At 41.5% G+C, this 27,324-nt stretch overlaps 1 protein-coding gene across 1 annotated transcript in view; it reads right to left on the reverse strand.

Moving 5' to 3' along the window:
• The window catches only part of LOC115226056 (neurofibromin-like), a 99,735-nt gene that overhangs the window by 62,041 nt on the left and 10,370 nt on the right, over window positions 1-27,324 (reverse strand). The window contains exon 2 of the mRNA XM_029797028.2: window positions 2,690-2,833. Within this exon, the coding sequence (XP_029652888.1) occupies window positions 2,690-2,833 (144 nt within the window). The remainder of the gene's footprint in view (window positions 1-2,689; window positions 2,834-27,324) is intronic.

Below are 27,324 nucleotides of genomic sequence, written 5' to 3' on the forward strand. Positions count from 1 at the left end.
ACTGGTCAACTGTTGGCTCTTACGTGACAATGCAAGACCACATAATACTGACCAAGTCATTCAGGAAAAGATCTGTGGCACTAAATATGGAAGTTCTGCCTCCTCGTCCTCCTTTATCTTCTGGTCTTGTTCCATCTGACTCTCTTTGCAATTGTTTTTAGAGAGAAAAACAGTTTATAACATGCATTCCAGAAGTTTTGAGACTTTTTCAGGCACGGCAGTTTAACTGTCCTAGATCATCATCATCATTTAGCGTCCGCTTTCCATGCTAGCATAGGTTGGATGGTTCAACTGGGGTCTGGGAAGACAGAAGGCTGCACCAGGCCCAGTCTGATCTGGCAATGTTTCTACGGCCGGATGCCCTTCCTAACGCCAACCACTCCATGAGTGTAGTGGGTGCTTTTTACGTGCCAGGGGAGTCTGGCAAACGGCCACGATTGGATGGTGCATTTTACGTGCCACCGGCATGGAGGCCAGTCGGGCGACGCTGGCAACGGCCACATTCAGATGGTTCGCTTACGTGCCCCCGGTACTGGTATCACAGCTACAATTTCCATTGTCCTAGATAATTGTAAATTTAGTATATCATTGCTAGACATCTAATAAGCTGACCTGCCACCTTTAGTTATTCCAGACTGAAGGAGATGGCTGTAATAGTACTTTGAACTTTACTAAACACTGCTTGTCACGGCTGACTAGTTTTGCAGCAGAATGCAGTCAGGAGACGCGAAGGCAATCTGGAAATATTGTTGTGCAATGAAGTTTGGTGTTGAACTGGGCAAAAACATGGCAAAACCTTATGAAATGCTCCAGACTGGTCGTGGATTAACTTTTTTGCTAGAACAAGTGGTTCAAGAATGGTGGAGAAAAGGTGAGCGAGAATGAGGGTGGTGGGAAGGGAGATGGACATCCGATCTGGTCGAGGAAATTTACTATTTTCTGAAGATCTTGGGACCTTCATAAAATGGCTAGAAGTCAAAGGATCCTACTTTGAAAGAGATGAAAGCTTTATGCTTCTTTGAAATTAATAAATGTCTCTCCTGAAAGTCTCATACACAGACATGCATATATATGTATATATATATATGCATACATACATATATACATACATACATATATATATATATATATATATACATATATATATACACACATACACACACAGACACACACACACAAGCAAACATGTGGCCCACATGCACTATAACCAAGTTTCTAATGTAACACAGCTGACTTTGTTCTCATATATTCAGATCTTACTTCAACTCAACCACTGCACTGTGACACTCAGTCACACCCACAAAGACTGAGTAAGGCCCCTAAATGATAAAGTACAGATTGCCCACAGCTGTGGTGGAGTTAGAAGGAAAAAGGACATAAGCACTCAACTACAAAAACAATAAGAAAAAAACTGATGCAAAGACCTTACATTCATCCTATCACAAACCAGAGAATGGATGTAAAACTATAATGCTTAAAAACACACAAACACATCTATTAGTAAAGTCTGCATGAAGCATTGACTGATAAATGTTATTAATTTGTTTTTTTAAAGCCAAAACAAAGCAAGTTATAAGAACTGCCACACCCATGACATCCAAGTTTCCAATGAAGCCACTGAATGAAACATTGGCAACCTGAGGATAAAAGAAACCACCTTAATTAGCCAGACCAACCCACATATTAACAAAAGAAGCAAACTGCATGCACATGATTGGCTGCTATAAACACTATCCTGTGTATTCAATGCAAACACACACATTGCAGAACAGACATGTCAGATCACAACACTATATCTCTGAAGAAGGGGTCTGACCCCCAAAATATTGAAATACAAGGTAATGTACAAACCATCAATTTGTATTATTTCATATAACTTGCCTTGTTTGGCTTCAAAAGATATAAACATGCACACTTTATATATATATATATATATATATATATATAAATAAAGGCGCAGGAGTGGCTGCGTGGTAAGTAGCTTGCTAACCAACCACATGGTTCGGGTTCAGTCCCACTGTGTGGCACCTTGAGCAACCAATGCCTTGTGAGTGGATTTGGTAGACGGAAACTGAAAGAAGCCTGTCGTGTATATGTATATATATATATGTGTGTGTTTGTCTGTCCTCCCAACATCACTTGACAACCAATGCTGGTGTGTTTACGTCGCCATAACTTAGCGGTTCGGCTAAAGAGACTGATAGAATAAGTCCTGGGGTCGATTTGCTCGACTAAAGGCAGTGCTCCAGCATGGCCGCAGTCAAATGACTGAAACAAGTAAAAGAGTAAAAGATATATATATATATATATATATATATATATATATATATAAACACACTCGCATATATATATATATATATGTATATAAACATCATATTTATCATTGGTTAATATCCGCTTTCCATGCTGGCATGGGTTGGACAGCTTGTCATGGAACTGGCCAGCTGGTGAGCTGTCCATATATGTTCACATATATGTCCATGTACACACACACACACACACACACACACACATTAACATATACACAGCTAACCCCATTTCTCTGAAGATTTCCAGGTGTCTTAACTGCTACCTTCTTAAAACACAAGGTAAAAGTATAGACCACCAACTTTTTTAATTTCTTATAAGTTGTCTTGTTTTGGCTTTTCAGAAAGAAAAAAATGTGTTCAAACCATTTCTCTGTACATACCGTATTGGAAATGGACTGTAATATTTTGGTAAGTCCATTGATAACCAATGAGAATTTGTAGTTGCTAACATTAATAAGACATTCTTTGTTTTGCTCCACATTTTGAATGGACTGGGTTGTGTGTTGGCCTTTTTTCACAGGTAACTGAAAAACAAAAACAGGAAACACGAATCAGAAATGAAGATTCACCTTATTTCAGGGAAAACAGAAGAAAAAAAAATTCTTGCAAAATATTTCTTTACATCAACATCACCATCATTCAACGTCCTATTTTCTATGCTGGCATGGATGGGTTGGATGGTTTGACAGGAACTGATGAGACAGAGGGCTGAGCCAAGTTCCTGCGTCTGCTTCGACATGGTTTCCATGGCTGGACGCGCAAATAGTGCATTGGGTGCATTTTTTTGTGGCACCAACACTAGGGGGGTCACCAAGTAACTTGCATGAAAAGAACCCTCAACTGGGAGGGGTTTTGAGGGATATGAAAGGATGATGGGTAGCAGGTGTCTTGCTGAAGAGGTGAATACATGGTTTCCCCATCTCAAAAGAAAGTCGTGAAGTCAAGGTATAAATTCCTTTAACCCTTTTGTTACCAACCCAGCTGAAACCGTCCCTGGCTCTGAGTACAAATGTCTTGTTTTCATAAGTTTTGAATTAAAATTTTCCACTAAACCTTAGACACACTTTATGATCCTAGCACCAGCTGAAGGATGACTAAGTTGTTTTACTTAATTGTTTGTTATATTTAAAGTAATTGAAAGAAACACAGAGCATCTCAAAATAAATACAGTAACGAAAGGGTTAATCTTCTACATGCTTCAATCATTGGACGGAGGGCCATGTTAGGGGGAGTGCCTTCAGAGGGTTTTACTGGAACAAATCAGCCCCAGTATGTCTTGTTTCTTTCCTCAGTCTTTACAACCAAAATTCTAAGTTATGGGGACATAAACAAATCAATACCAGTTTCAAGCAGTGGGGTGGGGACAAACACAGATATGGCATTAAGAAGGGCATCCAGACATAGAAACCAGAAAACACAGGGTTGCACACATTGTGGAGGAAACCACTGAAAACCATTGATGATGATGATAATAATAATAATAATATTGTAATTGAGAAAATGTGGCATCTCAAGGCAGTTACAATACCAGTGGTTGTAGGAGCACAAGGAATGATCAAGAAGGGAACCGAAAATTATATGAGAATGATCCCTGGCTTACCATCCCTACAAGAAGTGCAAAAGACTGTCTTAACTGGTACATCACACGTATTGAGAAGAGCATTGTCGATGTGAGAACTATTACTACCCATGTATTTTAATTTAACTTTATTTCTATCAAAAAAAAAAAGAAAAAAAATGAACAAACTAGTGAGTTTAGTTTAATGGCCTACCAATGTATACTATGAGTTTCTTTGCCCTAGGAGTCGGGAAGACACTCGGCAAGAAATGGAAGCAAATTTGAAAGAAGAAAAATCCATAATAATAATAATAATAATAATGGTTTCAAATTTTGCCACTTGGGCAACAGTTTTGGAGGAGGGGATGAGTTGATTACATTGATCCCAGAATTCAACAGGTGCTTATTTTGTCAACCCTGGAAGAATCAAAGGCAAAGTCGAATTCGGTGGAATTTGAACTCAGAACGCAAGACAGACCAAATGCTAAACATTTTGCCTGGTGCAGTAACGATTCAGCCAGCTCACCACCTTAATAATAATAATCTCTCTATATATAAAACTGAGAATGTGTGTCTGTCTTGTCTGTCTGTGTGTTTCCCTAAAACTTGAGAACTACACAACCAATTTCATTCAAATTTTACACATGCCTTACTTTGGGTCCATGTAGTTTCATGGGCAAAAAAAATGTTCAACTTCTTGCCTAGGGCAAGCCCATAGCAATATCATATCTTCACTATTTCAGTATTACGTGTTAAAAGTGAAACAAAAACATTTCTTTATTTTATGTCAGATACTTTCACTTTAACAATAAAAATAATAATAACAATTGAATTATATGTAGTAAGTAATAATTAAAGTCAAACTAAAGTATAATGTAATCGTAACATAACAAAAGTAAAAATAGCAATTGGTATAAAATTGCATCAATGATTTGAACTTGAATAAGTGGTTTCACATGAATTGGAATAAATTAAAAATAAAATTAGCATGCAGAAATGGAATAGTCCTACAATTCCAGTCTGTTATATATTTTGAGTATTGTTATCACTGGCGATATCAAGATATAACTTTGTATTTTATGTGTAGATGTATATATATATAGATGTACATGTAATATGTACACATATATATACACATATATATATGCACTATGACCCGGCAAAGATGGGTCATAATGCTAGTAATAATGATAATAATAATAATAATTATAATAACAATAACAACAATCTCTCTACTATAAGCACAAGGCCTGAAATTGAAGGGGAAGGGGTGAATTGATTACATCGACCCCAATGCCCAACTGATACTAAATTCAACGGTCCTGAAAGGATGAAAGCAAAGTTAAACCACAGAGGAATTTGAACTCAGGAACACAAAACCAGACAAAATGCCAATAAATGACCGTTCAAAACTGTTCTGCCAGCATGCCACCTTAATAATAATAATAATAATAATAATAATCCTTTCTATTATAGGCACAAGGCCTGAAATTTTGGGGGAGTGGGCCAGTCGATCAAATCAACCCTAGTACCTAACTGGTACTAGAGTTTATCGACTCCAGAAGGATGAAAGGCAAAGTCGACTTCGGCGGAATTTGAACTCAGAACGTAGCGACGGCCGAAATACCGCTAAGCATTTCGTCCAACGTGCTAACGATACTGCCAGCTCAGTAATAATACTCGTTTCTACTGTTAGGCACAAGGCCTGAAATTTCATGGGGAGCCCCCCCCCCAGTACGTACGTGACAGAGACTTATGACCACACCGAAAAGATGAAAAGCAAAGTCGACCTCAGTGGAATTTGAACTTAGAACGTAAAGAACCGAAGGAAAATATAAAAGGGGCTTCTACTGGAACATTATGAAAAAAAAAAAAAAAAAAGCCATTGGCTAAACTCGTATCGAGGGCAGCGGACCAGTTGACCATTGAAGGATACCCTCGAAGGAGATCAGCTGCTACAAACTCAATCAGAGACCAACTTCCAGCCATAAAGCGTCAATAGAACCAAAAGAAAATAAAGTCAGTGCTCCAGCATAGCCGCATTCACCACCCCGACTGAAATCATTAGAATAGAATTATATATATATATATATATACACACACAAACGCGCTAAACAGTGTAGTTCCCAATATATATTATAATTTTGTTTTTAATATAGAATAGTCATGCCTGGAACGCCTGATGAGGTCTGACCTGGGGTTAAAAACAAGATGCGACGACAGAAAAACTGTTTCAATTGAGGGATTAAGCGTAATATGATGTAATTCATGAATATTCATGAGGTGTTGCGCTAGAAGGAAGAGGGAGAGGGAGTTGAAGAAGAGGAAGATTGAGTGAAAGAGGGGGAAGGAAGAATGAAGATATGGTGGAAGAAATAGCAAGAGTAGGAGGGAGAACAAGCAGCTCTGTACGTAGATATTTATATAAATAGAGAGAAAGAGGCTGAATGAGGAAATGTGTGCAGAGAGAGTAGGAGTGAGTGGGTGTGTGTTTGTGGGAATAAGAAAGGGGGAGAAAGAAAGTGAAGCAGTCGTAATGAGGTGGAGTGAGAGTACACGGACAGAAATGGTAGATGTGGAGGAAGGGAGCAAACAAACGATAGAAAGAGAGAGAGAGAGAGAGAGAGAGAGACGAAGGGAAGAAGGATGAGGAAAGAAAAGTGACAATGAGAGAGAGAGAAGAACGGTGAATGGCGGAGGAATGACAACAACAAGGCAAACAGTTTTGACGTGGAGTAGAAGGTAGAGTAAAAGAGGTAGAGAGGGTGGGAGGGAGAAAGAGAGACTGAGAGGAAAGAATAAAAATGAGGAGTAAATATAATGTGACGGAGGAGGAGGAGGATGAAGGAAAAGACAGGAGAGAGAGGGAGGAATTAAAGAGGGGCAAGAGATGAGTAAAGGAGAAATGAAAGGAGAGAGAGAGAGAGGCGGTAGAAGTAATGAGAGGGAAAACAACATGGATGAGAGGGGAGGGGGAGATGTGGACGGTGGAAATAAAGAGAGAGGAAATGGAAGCTTGCAGACGATAGAAAAGGAAAGAGTGAAGGAGGAGGAGAAGAAAGAGGATAAAATTTGAAGAGAGATTGAGAGGGAGATAAGGAGGAGAAGGGACAGGAAGAGGAGAGAGAAGGATGGAGAGAAAGAATGAGGAAAGAAAACGAAATGGGGGAAAAAAGCAAAGATAAGGAAGGAAAGAAAGAGCGAACGAAAGGAAGAGGGACGATGGAGAAAGAGAGGAAAAGGATGAGAAGAGGCTGAGAAAGAGAGGAAGAAGGAAGCGAAGCCGCCGCCGTCGCCACCATCCTGATGCTGAGTCGCGCTGGCTGCTGTCGTTATAAACACATTCTGCCTCATCTGATGTTGTGTTAGAGGAAGAAGCAGGCAAGGCAGTGACCTCTCTTGTGGTTGAGATACATCTGTAGCAACAGCAACAACAGCAGCAGCAGCGGCGGCGGCGGCAACGACAGCAGCATCAGCTGTCAACTGGAGACCAAAAACGATTCCGACATCTTCGTCCTCTCCCAAAGCCTCCACCAATTCCACAGGTGCCAACCTGCACCGACGTTAAGGAACATCCACGTTATCATACTGGACCATACTGGAGCAGCAGATTTACACACACACACAGAATCTTACAGGTTTATTATAGCCATGATTAGTAGGCGCAGGAGTGGCTGTGTGGTAAGTAGCTTCTTTACCAACCACATGGTTCCGGGTTCAGTCCCACTGCGTGGCACCTTGGGCAAGTGTCTTCTACTATAGCCTCGGGCCGACCAAAGCCTTGTGAGTGGATTTGGTAGATGGAAACCATGAGCCGAGACCCAAAACATTAAGCTGCGTCTCTGTGTGTGTGTGTTTGTGTGTGTTTGCTTCCCATCATCACTTGACAACCGGTGTTGGTTTGTTTACATCCTGTAACGTAGTGGTTCTGCAAAAGACTGGCATATCATGTACCAGACTTCAAAAACAAAAAGAATAGGTACTGGTGACGATTCATTCCATTAAAACCCCATCGACACAGTGCTCCAGCATGGTCGCAGACTGGAACAGGTAAACGATAAAAGGTAGACATATAAGGTGGAGAGGAAAAACAGGAAGATGATGAGAGAAGGCAGAGTTCCTACGTGGAAGAGTCACCGGATCCAGAAAACCTATCATCATCATCATTGTTCGACCGTGGTTGAGACAATGGAATTTACTATGCTATGCCAGACTTCACGGTCCATCATAGCACTACAGAGGTCCTGTTGCTGGATGCCTGTATCCTTGGAGATTGCACCAGGGTAGGAGAGTGTGCGCCCTCTGGTATTGCGAGTAGATGGCTTCCAGAGGAGAAGAGTAGAAATTACCTCTTTTTCAGCTCTACAACAATGTCCAGCAAACTGGACTCTCCTACCTTTCACAAGAGATGCCACAGGTGGTAGTTTCCCATATATTTGCATTTTGGTTGGATGGCGCTTCCACAAGAGATTTTGAGCTCTCATAAGGAGACGAGTGAAGGTTCCATCCAACCACCTCTCAAGCTTCTTTGATAACGTCCAGAAACCTATAGAGACTCAGGGAAATTGATTCTCTCAAATGCCTTGATGGATCGTTAGAGGGCATGGATAATTTCTGCTACATAGGGGACCAAATTAGTAGTGGGGGGGGAGGATGCACAGAGAGTGTGACGGCTGGAATATGAATAGGGTGGAGGAAATTCAGAGAGCTGTTACCTCTGTTGGCCACAAAAGGTTTCTCTCTCTCTGAGTGGAAGGGAAGATTGTAAGATGCAATTCTACATGGCAGTGAGACGTGGACCTTGAATGCAGAGGACTAGAGAGGACATGAGGCTAGCATGCTTTGCTGGATGTGTAATGTAAGTGTACCTGTTTGATAGGGAGCTAGTGCTCTGAGAGAGAGAGTTAGGTATAAGACGGTGAGCTGGCAGAATCGTTAGCACGCCGGGCGAAATGCGTAGCCGTATTTCATCTGCCATTACGTTCTGAGTTCAAATTCCGCCGAGGTTGACTTTGCCTTTCATCTTTTCTGGGTCAATTAAATAAGTATCAGTTACGCACTGGGGTTGATATAATCGACTTAATTCGTTTGTCTGTCCTTGTTTGTCCCCCCTGTGTTTAGCCCCTTGTGGGTAGTAAAGAAATAGGTATAAGAGGGATTAGATGCTGAGTAGAAGAGAGAAAACTGAGCTGGTTTTGTCATGTGACGTGGACGGATGCTGAGAGCTTCATAAAGAAATGTTGACCTCTCAAAGTAGATGTAACACATGGAAGTGGGAGACCCAGGAAGACATGGGGCAAAGTGCTGAAGAAGGACATCAGGATGCTGAACCGTTCAGGTAAGATGACAAAGAACCAAGACATAGGACCATGCTCTACTCAAGAAGACCTGTCCTCTGCGGTGGAAGTGTTAAGGATTGCAACCCACTCCCGTCATGAAAATTGACTTGCAACAATCCTGTGCCGATGCCACATGAACGTGTCCATGCAGTACCATTTAAAAAAGCACCTAGCACACTCTCAGAGTGGTTGGCATGTTAGGAAGGGCATCCAGTCATAGAAACCATGCCAAAGCAGACTGGAGTCTGGTGCAGCTTACCAGCCCTGGTCACACTGTCCAACCCATGCCAGCATGGACAATGGATGATGATATATATACACATATATATATATATACACATGAATATCGTGTTGCATATTTGCCATTTGAATATGGCTAACCCATAAGGGTGGATGCTACTGTAGTTTGTAGCCCCAGGAAGATATCTCCTCCATATGGGTTAGCCATATTCAAATGGCAAATATGCAACACGATGTGTTACCGCTACTGTTTATAACTCGCTCTGAGATTTATCATTGTTATACATGAATAGCCTTTGCGTAAACCACTGGTCTGTTTTGTCCTCTTACTTTATTATCATCTTATAATCATCTCATAATAATGACTTTTATGACTCGTATTACTACCTCAGTTAATCTAAATGTATATATTTGCCGTTACCTGTCATAAATAGCCTTTTTCTATCTGCAATATGCATTTTCGTTGATTTTTCATATTTTACCCTTACATTTCCACGTGTATTTTATACTTTCTTTCATAACATATTTCTACTATATATATGTACATATATATATACATATCACGTGATCACGTGACCGACCAGAGCATCAGATGTTGTTACACATCGCTGGTCACAATGCGTTCGCATTGTTTTAGCCTTCGAATGATGCCACCCCGCTGGCTAAGCGAGCAGGCCAACAGAAGAAAGAGTGGGAGAAAGAGTGGTGAAAGAGTACAGCAAGGATCACCACCCCCTGCCGGAGCCTCGTGGAGCTTTTAGGTGTTTTTGCTCAATAAACACTCACAACGCCCGGTCTGGGAATCGAAACCGCGATCCTGCGACCGCGAGTCCGCTGCCCTAACCACTAGGCCATTGCGACTCCACTATATATATATATATATATATAAGTTAATCCAAACATGAAAACACAACAATGTGAGGACATGGAACAAGAGTATAGTGTTATTGGATGCTCAGGAAAGGAAAGAAAAGAAGGAGGATTTAACATTTTGAGCGGAGCTCTTCGTCAGAAACATAGGAAAAGGAAAGATCCAAGGAAAGGAAGACAAAGGAAAAAAATCGCAAATGATACACATGCAGTCACATGGGTGTATATATATATATATATATGAATATAGGAGCAGGTGTGGTAAAAAGTTTGCTTCCCAATCACATTGTTCTGGGTTCAGTCCCACTGTGTGGCACCCTGGGCAGGAGTTCTCTACTATAGCCTCAGACTGAACAAAGCCTTGTGAAAGGATTTGGTAGATGGAAACTGAAAGAAGCTTGTGTGTGTACGTGTGTGTGTGTGTGTGTGTGCATGCAACTTGACAACTGGTGTTGGTTTGTTTACATCCTGCAGATTAGAGGATCATCAAAACAGAACGACATATTAAGTACCAGACTTAAAAAAGAAAAAAACTGTATGAAGGTCAATTTGTTTGACTAAAACCCATCAGAGCAATGCTCCAGCATGGCCACAGTCAAATAACTGAAACAAAATAAAAGACACACACACAGGCGCAAGCATGGGTGGGTGGCTAATAAGTTCATCTCCTGACCAGGTGGTTTTGAGTTCAGTTTTAACTATACAGCCCCTGGGGTAAGCATTAAGCACAAGGGCCAATCCAAGTTTTCTGCCATCTAAAAGACGAAACAAAATTAATGAAAGCAGCTCCGAGACCTTGTATGAGACAGCAAAGATGAAACCTAAAATGCTGCCTGTTTTTTGAGAATGGGATGCTGAGAAAGAAGCAAAGAGATGGGCTGGCATGATGAGATCGAATCTTGCCTAAACATTCACACTGCATCATTATCATCATCCACTTTTCCTTGCTTGCATGGGTTGGACAGAATTTGTTAAGGGCAGATTTTTCTAGAGCTTCCTGTCACCCTTCCTAACATCAGCCACTTTTTACATGGCACCAGCACCAGTGAGGTCACCAAATACTTGCATGATACACATAAATGTGTGTGTGTCTAAACAAATTTGTTTTTATTAGAAGTGTTCAAATGTGAAGTGTATAATACAAATGAGAAGAAGATATTTTCTCAAACACAGCATTATCGTTAGAACAGCAGAAATTATGCGTAAATTACCTTTTCCGCTTTATAAGGGAACTTTACCCATTATATCTACTGTTCTAACAACAATACTGTGTTTGGAAAATATCACCTTGTTTGTGTCATACAAATATATATATATGTGGAGGCGCAATGGCCCAGTGGTTAGGGCAGCGGACTCGCGGTTGTAGGATCACGGTTTTGATTCCCAGACCGGGCCTTGTGAGAGTTTATTGAGCGTAAACACCTAAAGCTCCACAAGGCTCCGGCAGGGGGTGGTGGCGATCTCTGCTGTACTCTTTCGCCACAACTTTCTCTCACTCTTTCTTCTGTTGGCTTGCTCGCTTACCCAGCGGGGTGGCGTCATTTGAAGGCTAAAACAATGCGAAGCGCATTGTGACCAGCGATGTGTGACAACATCTGATAGCCTGGTCGGTCATGGTGATCACTGTGATATATGTATATAGTCAAATCAAATAAATCCTGTCATCAACCGTCACCTGTTTCCAAGGAAAGTCATATTTCCCCCTAGTGAGACATTATTTTCAGGGAAAACTGGAAACATGATGTTGATGCTCATTTACAATGAAGGCAGGAAAACAGTAACACATACATACATTACATACATATATCCTTTCTACTGGAAGCACAAGGCCTCAAATTTAGGGGAAGGGATTAAGTCGATTACATCGACCCCAGTGCATAACTGGTACTAATTTTAACAACCCTGGCAGACTTTGCCTTTCATCCTGTCAAGATCGATAAAATACACACACACATCTCTATACTCTTTTGCTCTCTTTACTCTTGAACTTGTTTCAGTCATTTTGACTGCGGCCATGCTGGAGCACCGCCTTTAATCGAGCAACTCGACCCCGGGACTTATTCTTTTGTAAACCCAGTAATGACATATTCTGAAGGAATTTAAAAGGAATATAATCCAAGGGTGCAGTACGAAAATCCATGAATCAGGTACTCCAAGTTAGTCGGAAGGATCTAGAAGGTCTGTGTGAGCATGCAAACTTTTCACTTTCCCCTTTCCAACAAAGAGTTATGCTCAAAACATCAAAAACCCTCACTTTTTTAGTGAGTGTCAAACTAACACATTCCTTGTGCACATTCTCTTTGTTGTCTGTTATCGTTAATTTTATTGTTCGTATATTTGATCTGGCTATATATAGCTTGCTAACCAACCACATGGTTCCGGGTTCAGTCCCACTGCGTGGCATCTTGGGCAAGTGTCTTCTGCTATAGCCCCAGGCCAACCAATGCCTTGTGAGTGGATTTGGTAGACAGAAACTGAAAGAAGCCTGTCGTATATATGTATATATATGTGTGTTTGTGTTTGTCCCCCTAGCATTGCTTGACAACCGATGCTGGTGTGTTTACATCCCCGTCACTTAGCGGTTCGGCAAAAGAGACCGATAGAATAAGTACTGGGCTTACAAAGAATAAGTCCCGGGGTCAATTTGCTCGACTAAAGGCGGTGCTCCATCATGGCCGCAGTCAAATGACTGAAACAAGTAAAAGAGTAAATATATATGATATATATATAATTTGTATGACACAAATAAGAAGGTGATATTTTTCAAACACAGTATTGTTGTTAGAACACTAGAAATAATGGGTAAATTTCTCGGATCTTTTCCGTTTAAACGGCAGTTTTTTAAAATAATTTCCCCGTGACTAAACACTTTTAAACTTCGTATACTGGTAGAATGTGTTTATAAAACATCGTTTTCTCTTGGCTTTCTTGAGAAAATTCTATAGTTTGTAAAATATTTGTTGTTTTTTTTCTTCAATTTCTGCAATTTCAACCAATCAATTACATCCATTGAGGTAAAAAACATTCTGTGCCGTATGAATATGTCCCTCGTTTAAGAAACAGATTGGGTTTATTTACATTTGTGAAGAAAAAAGATACCTTTCCTCCCACCCCTAACCCTAAAACAGATTGAAATGCAATAGATTGATACTAGGGTCATAATTATGGATGACAATTTCATGACACCGCAAGAAAAATCTGCCGTTCAAACCAAAAAGATCCAATTTCCCTTATAAAGCGAACAAAGTTAAGGGTAATTTACGCATAATTTCTGCTGTTCTAACGATAATGCTGTGTTTGAGAAAATATCTTCTTCTCATTTGTATTATACACTTCACATTTGAACACTTCTAATAAAAACAAATTTGTTTAGACACACACACATTTATGTGTATCATGCAAGTATTTGGCGACCTCACTGGTGCTGGTGCCATGTAAAAAGTGGTTGATTTTAGGAAGGGAGTCCAATTCGAGATACCATGCTCAAGAAGACATCTCTCTGCTCTTCGGCATCCATCCGTCTCGAAAGACGATGGTGTAGCTCGGAAAAAGTAGTGGGTTTATCTGCACTTCAGAATCTTACGATACTGCTGGAGTGTCCTCTTCCTGTTGCGCTACAAGGCCTAGGCAGGTTTGTATAAGGGATCAACTGTTACCCATGCAGTTTGGTCCCCCCTCTTCATGCAGCTGGTAGCTCCAAGGGAACGACGGGTTGATACAGCTTGGTACCAGATGCGTTGCAGGGGTTGCCAGTGATTACTTATTGTGTCAGGTCGCCTTAAGGACTCCAGCTCCAGATTTTCTGTCGGGGTTTACTCCCTTAGCCTTCCCCAGGAGGGGGTCTTGCTGCAAGGCAGCGGAAGCTTGAAATCGGAGTTTGCCTCTCCTAGTTGGGCCACCAGTCAAGGCTATCGAGTCCCAACTACCTGAAGCAACTGGTTTTAAGGCGCCAGTGACTGGCCTTTGCCCCTTCTCCTGAAGACATAGAGACTGGGACACAACCCATCAGGCTTGTCTGCTCTTGTTGAACCACCCAACCCATACCAGCATCGGAAAGGGGATATTAAATGATAATAATACACACGCACCTAGGTGTATGGTCTTCCACACAATTTCTGTTCATCGAATCCATTGACAAGGCCTTGGTCAGCTTGTGGCTGTAGTAGCCACTGGCCCAAGGTACCATACTGGGACTGAACCTAGAACCTTGTGGTCAGGAAACAAACTTCCTATCACGCAGTGAAACAAGGGTGACAGTTAAGGGCACTGACCATCACATTAGTCTGTGGCCAAAGTAATGAAGAACATGTGCCCAATGGTGTAGGTCATGATGAGCCTGGAACTATATGGCCCCACAAAACCACAAAGTATTCCAGTTGTGGCCATGGAAATAGGACAGAGAGAAGGAGCAGGTGTTCTACACAGGTCTTTGTCCTATGCATAAAGCCCTCAAATGCAAGAATCACTTGTGGGTTTTTTGATCCAGTGAGCTGCAGAAAATAACTAGAGGACAATAATAACCCTTTCTACTAGAGGTACAAGGGCTGAAATTTTAGGGAAGGGGGCAAATCAGTCACAATGACCCCAGTACTTGATTAGTACTTCTCTTTTATTTTCTCTTTTACTTGTTTCAGTCATTTGACAGTGGCCATGCTGGAGCACCACCTTTAGTCGAGCAAATCAACCCCGGGACTTATTCTTTGTAAGACCAGTACTTATTCTATCAGTCTCTTTTGCCGAACCGCTAAGTGACGGGGACGTAAACACACCAGCATCGGTTGTCAAGCAATGCTAGGGGGACAAACACAGACACACAAACATACACACACATATATATATATATATACATATATACGACAGGCTTCTTTCAGTTTCCGTCTACCAAATCCACTCACAAGGCATTGGTCAGCCCGGGGCTGTAGCAGAAGACACTTGCCCAAGATGCCACGCAGTGGGACTGAACCCGGAACCATGTGGTTGGTTAGCAAGCTACTTACCACACAGCCACTCCTGCGCCTTAAGGACGAAAGGCAAAGTTGACCTCAGTGGAATTTGAACTCAGGGCATAAACGCAAATGAAATACTGCTAATCATTTTGCCTGGCATGCTAATGATTCTGCCAGCTCACTGCGGATAACAAAAATAATAGGAACTGAAAGATGGAGTTTGAACAGCTCTGCAGCTTTGAAGTTTGGTTCCAAAAAGAGGAGAGGCTGGTCAAAATGCCAAACTTGCTATCTTCCGTTTGGTTTTCATGTCTATCCTCACTTATGGCCATGTCGAGTATTGACCAAAAGATTACAATTGTGAATACAAGAAGCTGATACGGGGTTCCTCTAAAGGATCCTTAGAATAACATTATTCAGGTGGGTGCATAGCTGCTATTTCTCCCTGTCGAGGGGTTACAGTTTTGGAACTATAGACATGTGACTGGAATGTCATAAGAAAGAATCACAAGATGGGTTCTTCAAGCTAAGCCAATTTAGCAGGGACCCTAAAGGTAGACCAAGAACGAGAGGGGTCTCGGTTGGTCGTGCTTGGGAATCCAGCCAGAAAGTGTAACAATGGATGCTTCTAGTCTACTCAGGTCTACTCTGACCCTTAGTAGTAGCAACTGTCAGGGCCCCAGCTGGGGGTCGATTAGCAGGTTATGGAAGAAACTCTAGGTACAAACCCTCACTGCTTTGTGAGTGCCTTGGGAAAGGAAACGAGTTGAGGAATCAACCTGGACAGTGAATCAAGGAGTGAAGTTCCTCAAGGGGTCTGGTTGCCATTTTTGACACCCTTCCAGTAACTCCAGCCCCGTAACACAGTCCACCTAACAGAAGGCCACTCTAATGTAAAACCTACAACTGCAGTTCCTTAAGTGGTCTGGTGCCCTATTTGACAGGCAAGCAGGCAGAGAGAGAGAGATAGATAAATAGATGAAGAGCGAGAGAGAAAAAGATATGGATACATGGACGGACTGGCAGGCATGCATGCAAACCTGTATCTGTATGGGATCAAGGAGTCTCAACTGCAGCCCTCAATCATCCTTCCAACAGCCCTTGATGATAGTCTCTCTATAAATATAATAAATTTTTCTTTAACTGACTTGTATTCTACTTACTTTGGTACAAAATCCTTAAAAATTCCAGGTTTTGGATCTGGTCTGGATATTAAAAAGCTTGTGTGATCAAGGTAAAGAGCCCCTTTGGTCATGAATGACCATGGGATTGCACCAAGAAAGATACCCTCTGAGGCACAAGTCCAGGCAAGGCTGTTCATGGAAGACCAGCAGTTGCCCATGCATAGCAGCCTCCCCTCTTCACACCACCAATGTTATCTCAAGGGAATGGCAAAGGGGCCAATACAGCTCGGCACCAGTGACATCACAGCTCATTTCTACAGCTGTGTGAACTGGAACAACATGAAATAAAGAGTCTTGCTCAAGAACACAAAACACAGCCCGGTCCAGGAATCGAACTTAATATCTCATGATTGTGAGCCTGACGTTCTAACCACTGAGCCATGCATCTTAACTTTGTGTGGCCAAGATCTTAGATCAAAAACATGTGTAGTGGGTGATGTTGGCACACCTAAACAAGTGACCCCCACACCTGGTGAATTTGTTTCCTCATAACTTTCAAGAAAAATTAGATTTATTAATAAAACTTTCTACAAATAGGCGCAGGAGTGGCTGTGTGGTAAGTAGCTTGCTAACCAACCACATGGTTCCGGGTTCAGTCCCACTGCGTGGCATCTTGGGCAAGTGTCTTCTGCTATAGCCCCGAGCCGACCAATGCCTTGTGAGTAGATTTGGTAGACGGAAACTGAAAGAAGCCTGTCGTATATATGTATATATATGTGTGTGTGTGTGTCTGTGTTTGTCCCCCTAGCATTGCTTGACAACCGATGCTGGTGTGTTTACGTGCCCGTCACTTAGCGGTTCGGCAAAAGAGACCGATAGAATAAGTACTGGGCTTACAAAGAATAAGTCCCGGGGTCGATTTGCTCGACTAAAGGCGGTGCTCCAGCATGGCCACAGTCAAATGACTGAAACAAGTAAAATAAAAATTTAAAAAATACCTTTCAGCTGATGGAGATTACAATTACATCAGAATTTAATGTTAAACAGAATTGGCCTCACACACACACACACACACACTGACATACATTGAATATATCTCTTATGCCTTTGCTTGTTTCAGTCATCAGACTGTGGCCATGCCGGGGCACAATCCGGAAGAATTTCTAGTCGAATGAATCAACCCCAAGACTTATTATCTTTCAAACCTGGTAATTATTCTCCCTGTCTCTTTTGCCAAAGTGCTGGTTTGTGGGGATGTAAACACACCAGCACCGGTTGTCAAGAGATGGGGGACAGAGACACAAAGACATACATACACACACATACATGAAAGGCTTCTTTTCAGTTTCCATCTACCAAATTCACACACAAGGAGACACTGGCACAAGGTGCCACACAGTGGAACTGAACTTGGAACTACGAGGTTGGGAAGCAAACTGCTTACCACACAGCCATGCCTATGCCTGAGGTGATGACCTGTGGCTGAGATTTTTGACAGTTTGTTGGGCCTGAGAAGACATGTCAAGCTAAGTGAAATCGTAGTCATGGCCAATGCCAGTGACACATAAGAGACACCAGGTATAAAATCTGTGAGGGCATCCAGTCATAGAAACCATACCAAAACAGAATGGAGCCTGGGCTACCAGTTTCACTCAAACCATCTAATCCATGCTAGCATGGAAAATGGATGTTAAATGATGATGATGATGATGATATACACCAGTGGTTTTCAACCAGGGTTCCGTGGAACCTTAGGGCTCCGCTAGTACTGTCCAGGGGTTCTGCAAGAAGTTAAAAAACTGCTAAAATCGACAGTAATTTTTAATTCTCCTGTACAGATATGTGTGCATAAGACAATTAAATTATTGCACAGAGGTTCCTCGAGCCAGTGGAATGTTTCCTTGGGGTTCCACTCCAGCAAAAAGATTGAAAAGCACTGATATACACAAAACAAAGTTTGACATTCTGAAAAACTCATGTGATGTGTGTCTGTATGTGCCCACCACTTTTGAAAGATGTTTTTGCAACATTAATTTCTGAAATAGCCGTAATCTATGCTATCTGGAGCATATTTGTAAAAAATTTCATTAAAAAATATCCATTATAGGCGCAGGAGTGGCTCTATGGTAAGTAGCTTGTTTACCAACCACATGGTTCCAGGTTCAGTCCCACTGCATGGCACCTTGGGCAAGTGTCTCCTACTATAGTCTCGGGCCAACCAAAGCCTTGTGAGTGGATTTGGTAGACGGAAACTGAAAGAAGCCCGTCGTATATATGTGTATATATATATATGTGTGCGTGTGTGTTTGTCCCCCTAGCATTGCTTGACAACCAATGCTAGTGTGTTTACGTTCCCGTCACTTAGCGGTTCGGCAAAAGAGACCAATAGAATAAGTACTAGGCTTACAACCCAGTGTATTATTCTTTTTTTTTGTAAAAAGGTACTTAGGACTACATTACTAAATGTGATTTTATAAAGGGTGCAGGCATGGCTCTGTGGTAAGAAGTTTGCTTCCCAAACATACAGTTCTAGGTTCAGTCCCACTGTATGGCACTTCGTGCAAGTGTCTCCTATTATAGACCCAGTCAACCAAAGCCTTGGGAGTGGATTTAGTAGACAGAAACTAAAAGATGCCGCCCACCATGCATGCATGTACATATATACATGATGATATGATGATGTGACCGTCCACTCGTGATCGAGGAAGACCATTGCCGACCTTCAGGAACATTGTGCACTCTAGGACTAACTTATATTTTGCATTTGAGGCTCCGGTGGGGGCTAATGAGCCCTGCTCTTGACAAGCATACACAACTGCAAACATTGCAGACCAAGCTTTCCCCATTCACTATACGAGCCGTGCACTTTCACACAACTCACTTAAGTTCTTCATGCTGGATACGTGCTCCCTCAAAGGTGTCGATCCCCTCCTTAACCTGATTCCTCCATCTGTGGCGATGACAGGCATTGTTCTCCCAGTCAGTGTCCTGCATATCAAAAGCCTTTAATGAGGACTTGACACAGTCCTTAAATCGCAGCCTTGGTTTCTGCTGGAGTCTCCTTCCATTCACAAGTTCTCCATAGAGCATCTGCTTAGGAATCTTTCTATCCTCCATTCTAATAAGGTGTCCAGTCCAACACAACCGGTTACATATATACATACATACATATATATACATACATATACACACACACGCACAATACACATCCAGATATACATACATGAATGTACCATTGTTTTCCACCATCACTGCTTGGCAACCATGATTTAGCGGTTCGGACAAAAAAATGGTAGAATAATACCAGGATTAAAAAACAAAAACAACAGAGAAACAAGTACCAGAGACGATTTGTTTGAATAAAAAAAAACCCTTGAAGGCGGTGCCCCAGCATGGCCGTAGTCCACTGACTGAAACAAATAAAAGATTAAAAAATATTTTTTTCATATGATTATTATAAATATAAAAGAGTCGGTGAGTAACATTCCAACTTTGACCACTCCATTTTTTAGACAGTTGGCGTGGTTTTATAAGAGCGTGATTTAGCTGCTATTTCTAACAAATACAGAGAACATTCCTGTGGCTTATGGAGTATTTGTTGCTCGTTATTTTAACCCTGCATCAGAGCTGTGATAAGAAGCAATCCTATCATGACTATCTGGTCAATTTTTATCTCAAACAATCCTTGACTACATTGACATCTGTCCTTCTTTCATCTTTATTTTTGTAAGACAATAGTCATTTGGCTGCTATTTCTAGCAGGTTCACAAACCGCATATAGGTTCTTTTGATCCATAAATCTCTTTGTGTGAGTGTGTGTTTGCATTAAAATACGTGTGGATGTTTAGCCCTAGGCCAGAAACGATTGACCAGAAACCAATGATCAAACATTCAACCATCATTTTTAGGGGTCAGTAGGATTAACACTGTTCAAAATGTCCTTTTTTTTTCTTTTGGCTGACAGTAGGATGTGATTTCAGGGTACTTGACTACTATTTCTAGCAAGCAAGCCAATGCATACAGTGTGTATGTGAGTGAGTCTACAAAAGTTTGTGTAAATGTGAATGTGTGTAGAGGTCACTACCATCATCTTGAAGGATGTATGTTCCAAGTGTCCCTCTGTTTATAAATATATATATATATATATATATATTTCTTTATTGCCCACAAGGGGCTAAACATAGAGGGGACAAACAAGGACAGACAAAGAGATTAAGTCGATTACATCGACCCCAGTGTGTAACTGGTACTTAATTTATCGACCCCGAAAGGAGGAAAAACGAAGTCGACATTGGCGAAATTTGAACTCAGAACGTAACGGCAGATGAAATACTGGTAAGCATTTCGCCCGGCGTATATATATATATATATATATATACATATATATAAAGTTAATCCAAACAAGAAAACACAAAAAAACACAACAACGCGAGGATGTGGAACAAATAAAGTATTATTGGACGCTCAGGAAAGAAGGGAAGAAGGAGGGTTTAACGTTTCGAGTGGAGCTCTTCGTCGGAAACATATATATAACGGGAAGGTTTACGAAAATAAACAAAAGACGAAGGCAAGTGGAGTACAAACAAACAATGTATTAGTATGGCGCTCAGGAATAGAAATAAAACAAGTCTTTTACGTTTCGAGTCTACGCTCTTCAACAGAAAGATACACACAAAAGAAACAAGGAGTATATCATCATCATTATCGTTTAGCGTCCGCTTTCCTTTCTAGCATGGGTTGGACAGTTCAACTGGGGTCTGGGAAGCCAGAAGGCTGCACCAGTCCCAGTTTGATCTGGCAATGTTTCTACGGCTGGATGCCCTTCCTAACGCCAACCACTCCATGAGTGTAGTGGGTGCTTTTTACATGCCACCGGCACAGGTGCCAGACGAGGCTGGCAAACGGCCACGATCGGATGGTGCTTTTTATGTGTCACTGGCACAGGGGCCAGGCGAGGCTGGCAACGGCCACGAACGGATGATGCTTTTTACGTGCCACGGGCACGAGGCCAGTCAGGTCGGCGCTGGCATATATATATATACATACATACATACACACACACATCTATGTATATATTTATATGTATTGTCTCACACACACACATGTGTATATATATGTGTGAGTGTTTGTGTGTAGATACATAAATGTGTGTTTGTGTGTATACAGATTGTATGTAAGTATAACTACATCGCACTTACGTGTACAACATAAATATGCATATACAAAGAAAAACCGTATGTATACGCAAATAGACACACACACACATAAAATGTGTTGCGCTCCGTTATAGGGGTGGGGGCGATGGACAGGTACTTCTGAAGTAGATCGCATTTAAATCCAATTTATTAAAACGTGTGTGCGTTTAGGTAGACTGAAGCCTAAGTACTTGCATGGATGCTGGCATACTCTTTACTCTATTACTTGTTTCAGTCATTTGACTGCGGCCATGCTGGAACACCGCCTTTAATTGAGCAACTCGACCCCGGGACTTATTCTTTGTAAGCCCAGTACCTATTCTATTGGTCTCTTTTGCCGAACCGCTAAGTGATGGGGACATAAACACACCAGCATTGGTTGTCAAGCAATGCTTGGGGGACAAACACAGACACACAAACACACATGCATATATATATATATATATATACATATATACGACAGGCTTCTTTCAGTTTCCGTCTACCAAATCCACTCACAAGGTTTTGGTTGGCCTGAGGCTATAGTAGAAGACACTTGTCCAAGGTGCCACGCAGTGGGACTGAACCTGGAACCGTGTGGTTGGTAAACAAGCTACTTACCACACAGCCACTACTGTGCTTATGTAATAATAATAATAATAATTTCAAATTTTGGCACAAGGCCAGCAATTTGGGAGGTGGGTGGTAAATTGATTACATTGTCTCCAATGTACAACTGGTACTTATTCTACTGGCCCCGAAAGGACAAAAAGCAAGGTCAACCTCGGCAGAAGAATTTCTTCCTGTGAGGTAACAATTCTGCCACCTTCATAATAATAATGATAATTTCAAATTTCAGCACAAGTCCAGCAATTTCAACAGAGGTATTAAATCAAGGCGGTGAGCTGGCAGAAACGTTAGCACGCCGGGCGAAATGAGTAGCCGTATTTCATCTGCCGTTACGTTCTGAGTTCAAATTCCGCCGAGGTCGACTTTGCCTTTCATCCTTTACGCACTGGGGTCGATGTAATCGACTTAATCCCTTTGTCTGTCCTCGTTTGTCTCCTCTGTGTTTAGCCCCTTGTGGGTAATAAAGAAATATACATTGACCCCCACTGTTCAATTGGTACTTATTGTATTGACCCCGGCGGTATTTGAACATGTGCTAATAATTCTGTTAGCCTGTTGCCACCCCAACAAAAGCAGGCCTTTTTCTGCCCCTTACTAAATTCTGTGTCTGTACCCTCAGATGTCTGACTGTTACAGTATGACTCAACAGCTCCACCTTTATCCAATCAGTTTTCCAGTCCAGTGGTCAGTTGACCCCTGTACTTTAGCACTTACAACTGATCCAGATTATGCAGGGACCTCTTCTCTCTCTCTCTCTCTCTCCAAACTGAAGTTACTATCTATTTCCTTTACACCAAAACCTGCTCCTCTATCACTCTTCATACTCTAACCACTCCTCACCTGGCACAACTCCCTCAATACTATCCACCCACCACTTCAATCGAGGGGCCTTGTCTTGCAAGTCACTTGGTGACCTCACTAGTGCTGGTGCTAAGGGCACCCAGCTGTAGAAACCAAGCCAAGGCAGACAGTAGAATTTGGTACAGTCCCCAGGCTTATATATATATACACATAATTATTGTCATCATCGTTTAATGTCTGCTTTCCATACTGGCATGGGTTGATGGTTTGACTGAGGTCTGGAGAGTCAGCGGCTGCACCAGGCTCCAACCTGATCTGACAATGTTTCTACAGCTGGATGCCCTTCCTAACGCCAACCACTCCGTGAGTGTAGTAGGTGCTTTTTACGTGCCACCGTATAGGAGCCAGTCAGGCGGGCCTGGCATCAATCATGTTTGGATAGTGCTTTTTTACATGCCACCGGCATGGGAGCCAGTCGGGATGGGCCACTCGAAGCCTCCAGTCCCCAGTCAAGAACCGGACCATCCTCGCAACTTCGGCCGATCAATCCTGAGACCACTCCAATCCGGTCAGCCCCAAGGAAAAACTAAGCTACGAGCTTTAGATTTCTTGGGAAAAGGATCGAATGTATACGAAACAAGGACAGAAAAACGGACGATGCCACACGTATATATATATATATATATATCATCAATAAAAAGTTAGGAAGTATGAGAGGTGAATATATTCACTTAACCACTTGTCATTCCTAGGATTACAGCCAGACGATTTTACAAATCCATCCTTATATTACATCACAAATATATATATATATATATATATATATATATATAGTTAATCCAAACAAGAAAGCACAAAAAAAACACAACAACGCGAAGACTTGGAACAAATATAGTATTATTGGACGCTCAGGAAAGAAGGAGGGTTTAACGTTTCGAGCGGAGCTCTTCGTCGGAAACATAGAAGGAAAGATCCAGAGAAGGGAAGACAGAGGAAAAAAAATCGCCAACGGTACACACGAAGTCACATTTTGAAATATATAAATATATATAAATAAATATATATATATATATAAATAAATATATATATATATGTATATGTACACACAGTCATTACCATTGTTTTTACCGTCCACTTTTCCATATTTGCATGGGTCAGATGAAATTCATTCAGGCAGATTTTCTACAGCTGGACACGCTTCCTGTCCCCAACCCTTACCGGTTTCCAAGCAAGTTAATATCTTCCCAAAGCAAGACAGGTTCTCACAGAATATCAGAAAGGAATGACAACCATTTTACAACCATCACATAATATCAACAAAGAGAGACACACACACACACACACACATATATGCGAAGGGCTTCTTTCAGTTTCCATCTACCAAAAGGTTTTGGTTAGCTCTGGGCTGTAGTAGAGGACATTTGCTAAAGGTGCTATGCAGTGTGATTGAACCCAAAACCATGGGGTCAGCAAGCAAACTTCTCAACAGCACAAATCAGGGGTGGACTGAGCCGTCGGTCAATCAGGCGCTGCCCAAGGGCCTGGAGCTCTGAAGGGCCCACTCTCTACATGTTAACTTTACTGATATCAATGCTAAGGGGCCCGGCAAACAGTTATGCCCATGGGCCTTAATATTTTCAGTCGGCCCCCCCTGGTACAACTATACCTGGGTCTCATAAGAGACATAATATGCATTTATATGAGGGCACACAGACTAGTGGTTACGGTGTTGCTCCCACCACTGCGAGGTTGTGGTTTCAGTTCCCAGACCGGGCGGGGTGTTGTGTTTTTGAGCAAAACTCTTCATTTCAAGTTGATTTGCAATCACTTCCACACTTGACATGTGGTACACAATACACCTGTTCAGGTAACAGCAATTTGATGGACGGACTGAGCTCGTGTACAGCACAAACATTTGATCTTCATAAACAAATCATTTCACCGGAGTAAACACATAAACAAGTTGACTAAAATTGAGAGTATGATAGAAGAAGGCTTGCTCTTCATTCCCTAGAAGAAAAAATTCAAATCGGACCATGTTAACACCAGAATCGTTACCTCACAGGAAAAAATGCTTCCTCACAGGAAAAAATGCTTCTGCCGAGGTTGACCTTGCTTTTTGTCCTTTCGGGGCCAGTAGAATAAGTACCAGTTGTACACTGGAGACAATGTAATCAATTTACCACCCGCCTCCCAAATTGCTGGCCTTGTGCCAAAATTTGAAATTATTATTATTACATAAGCGCAGGAGTGGCTGTGTGGTAAGTAGCTTGTTTACCAACCACATGGTTCCGGAGATTTTCATAGAAAAAAAGCACCTCTTTGATGTAAAGGAAATAGATAGTTACTTCAGTTTGGAGAGAGAGAGAGAGAGAAGAGGCCCCTGCATAATCTGGATCAGTTCTAAGTGCTAAAGTACAGGGGTCAACTGACCACTAGACTGGAAAACTGATTGGATAAAGGTGTAATCTATGTGGAGCTGTTAAGTCATACTGTAACAGTCACACATAAACAAGGTGGAAAAAAAGAGTACTCAAATACCAGGGGTAGAGTAATATGCTTTATTTAAAAGCAGCAGAAATTCAACAAAACCTGTTACTCGGAGTTTCACATTCCCGTTCGTCAGACAGTTTTTGCTAGAATAGAACCAATATGCCAATTCTATCAAGACTAGTATAAACGCTACACCTTTAAAAATGGACTTGTTTGATTGGTCCTTTCAAATAACGGTCATTTTCGAGCGATAAACAAAAATGAGCTCAATATAAAATATAAAAAAATATATAAAACTAGCACTGTCGCTTGGCGTTGCTCAGGTTTGTTTCGACCCTTTAGAATTGGAATTTTTGAAAAGTAAAAGTTTTGCATTATGTAGCTTGTTATTTTTCTGGTTGAAATACACTGAAAAATGGCGACACAGCAGTAAAAAAATAGGGATTTTCATAGAAAAAAAGCACCTTTTTGATGTAAATAATTTTTGGTGTTAACATGGTCCGATTTGAATTTTTTCTTCTAGGGAAGGAAGAGCAAGCCTTCTATCATACTCTCAATTTTGGTCAACTTGCGCCACAGGGTCTCGGAGGAGATAGTGTTAGCTGAAGGCTGCCAAACCTGCCATACACAGACAACTTCAGCTTTATATATATAGATTATAAAAGTCGAGGAAAATCCTTACATCAAATCTTTGGTTAAAAGATGTAAGGTTTTTTCCTCGACTTTTATAATTTTATACATATTTTTTTAATATTTTATATTGAGCTCATTTTTGTTTATCGCTCGAAAATGACCGTTATTTGAAAGGACCAATCAAACAAGTCCATTTTTAAAGGTGTAACGTTTATACTAGTCTTGATAGAATTGACATATCGGTTCTATTTTAACAAAAACTGTCCGACGAACGGGAATGTGAAACTCAGAGTAACAGGTTTTGTTGAATTTCTGCTGCTTTTAAATAAACAAATCATTTCTACAGGTTATTTAGCAAGAACTTGCAGAACCATCTTCCCAAGACTATGAGAGACTACCATCACACACACACACACTAATGACTAATGGAGTTAAACAAGGGTGCTTACTTGCTCCAGCACTCTTCTCGCTCTATCACACAGCAGTGTTGGAAGGGACTTGGAGGTAGGGGTCACATCCAGCTGTGGCATGATGCTGGTCTGTTCACTGCTGCACACCATCATAATCATCATCATCATCATGCACCATGAAGGCTCCAGTGCAAGAGATGCTGTCTGCTGAAAATAGAGCACTGGTTGCCCTCAGAAGAGCTGAAGATGTACAGAAACTGGTAGATAACCTAGCCAGATCTGCACAACAGTTCAGCTGAAAGTTTAACCCTTTAGTGTTTGCATTATTCTGCCAAAACTAATCCTTTTTTATCCACATTGTTTTGAACTAATCCTGCATTAATCTTGTAGCTATGAGATTTTGATGAGGTAGCTGTTAATTTTTAAAACGATGTTGTAGGGTTGGTGTGAGAGACCAGATCTGGCCAATTTGAACATAAAACAAGCAGAATACTTTTGGCCGGATATGGCTGTTTTAAATGCTAAAGGGTTAAGAGAAAAATCAAATGCCCTGAACAACCTGTGGAGAACCTACCTGCTCCAGTAACAGAAGAAAGCATCACCCTTAGACGTGAAGGGCTGGCCCTGTGCAAAGCATCTGAGGCAGCAGCAGCATCTCAGATACTGCATGACTGGACCAGGAAATCATATACAGAATGAGCAGAGCTAGTGTTCCATTTGGTATACTTATGGTCATGTAATGTGTATGGAGGAGGAGAGGTGTGTAAAGAAGTGCCGATCTCTAACTGTGGAGGGAA

The sequence above is a fragment of the Octopus sinensis genome, linkage group LG29, assembly GCF_006345805.1.
Source record: "Octopus sinensis linkage group LG29, ASM634580v1, whole genome shotgun sequence".
In the NCBI taxonomy this organism is placed as follows: domain Eukaryota; kingdom Metazoa; phylum Mollusca; class Cephalopoda; order Octopoda; family Octopodidae; genus Octopus; species Octopus sinensis.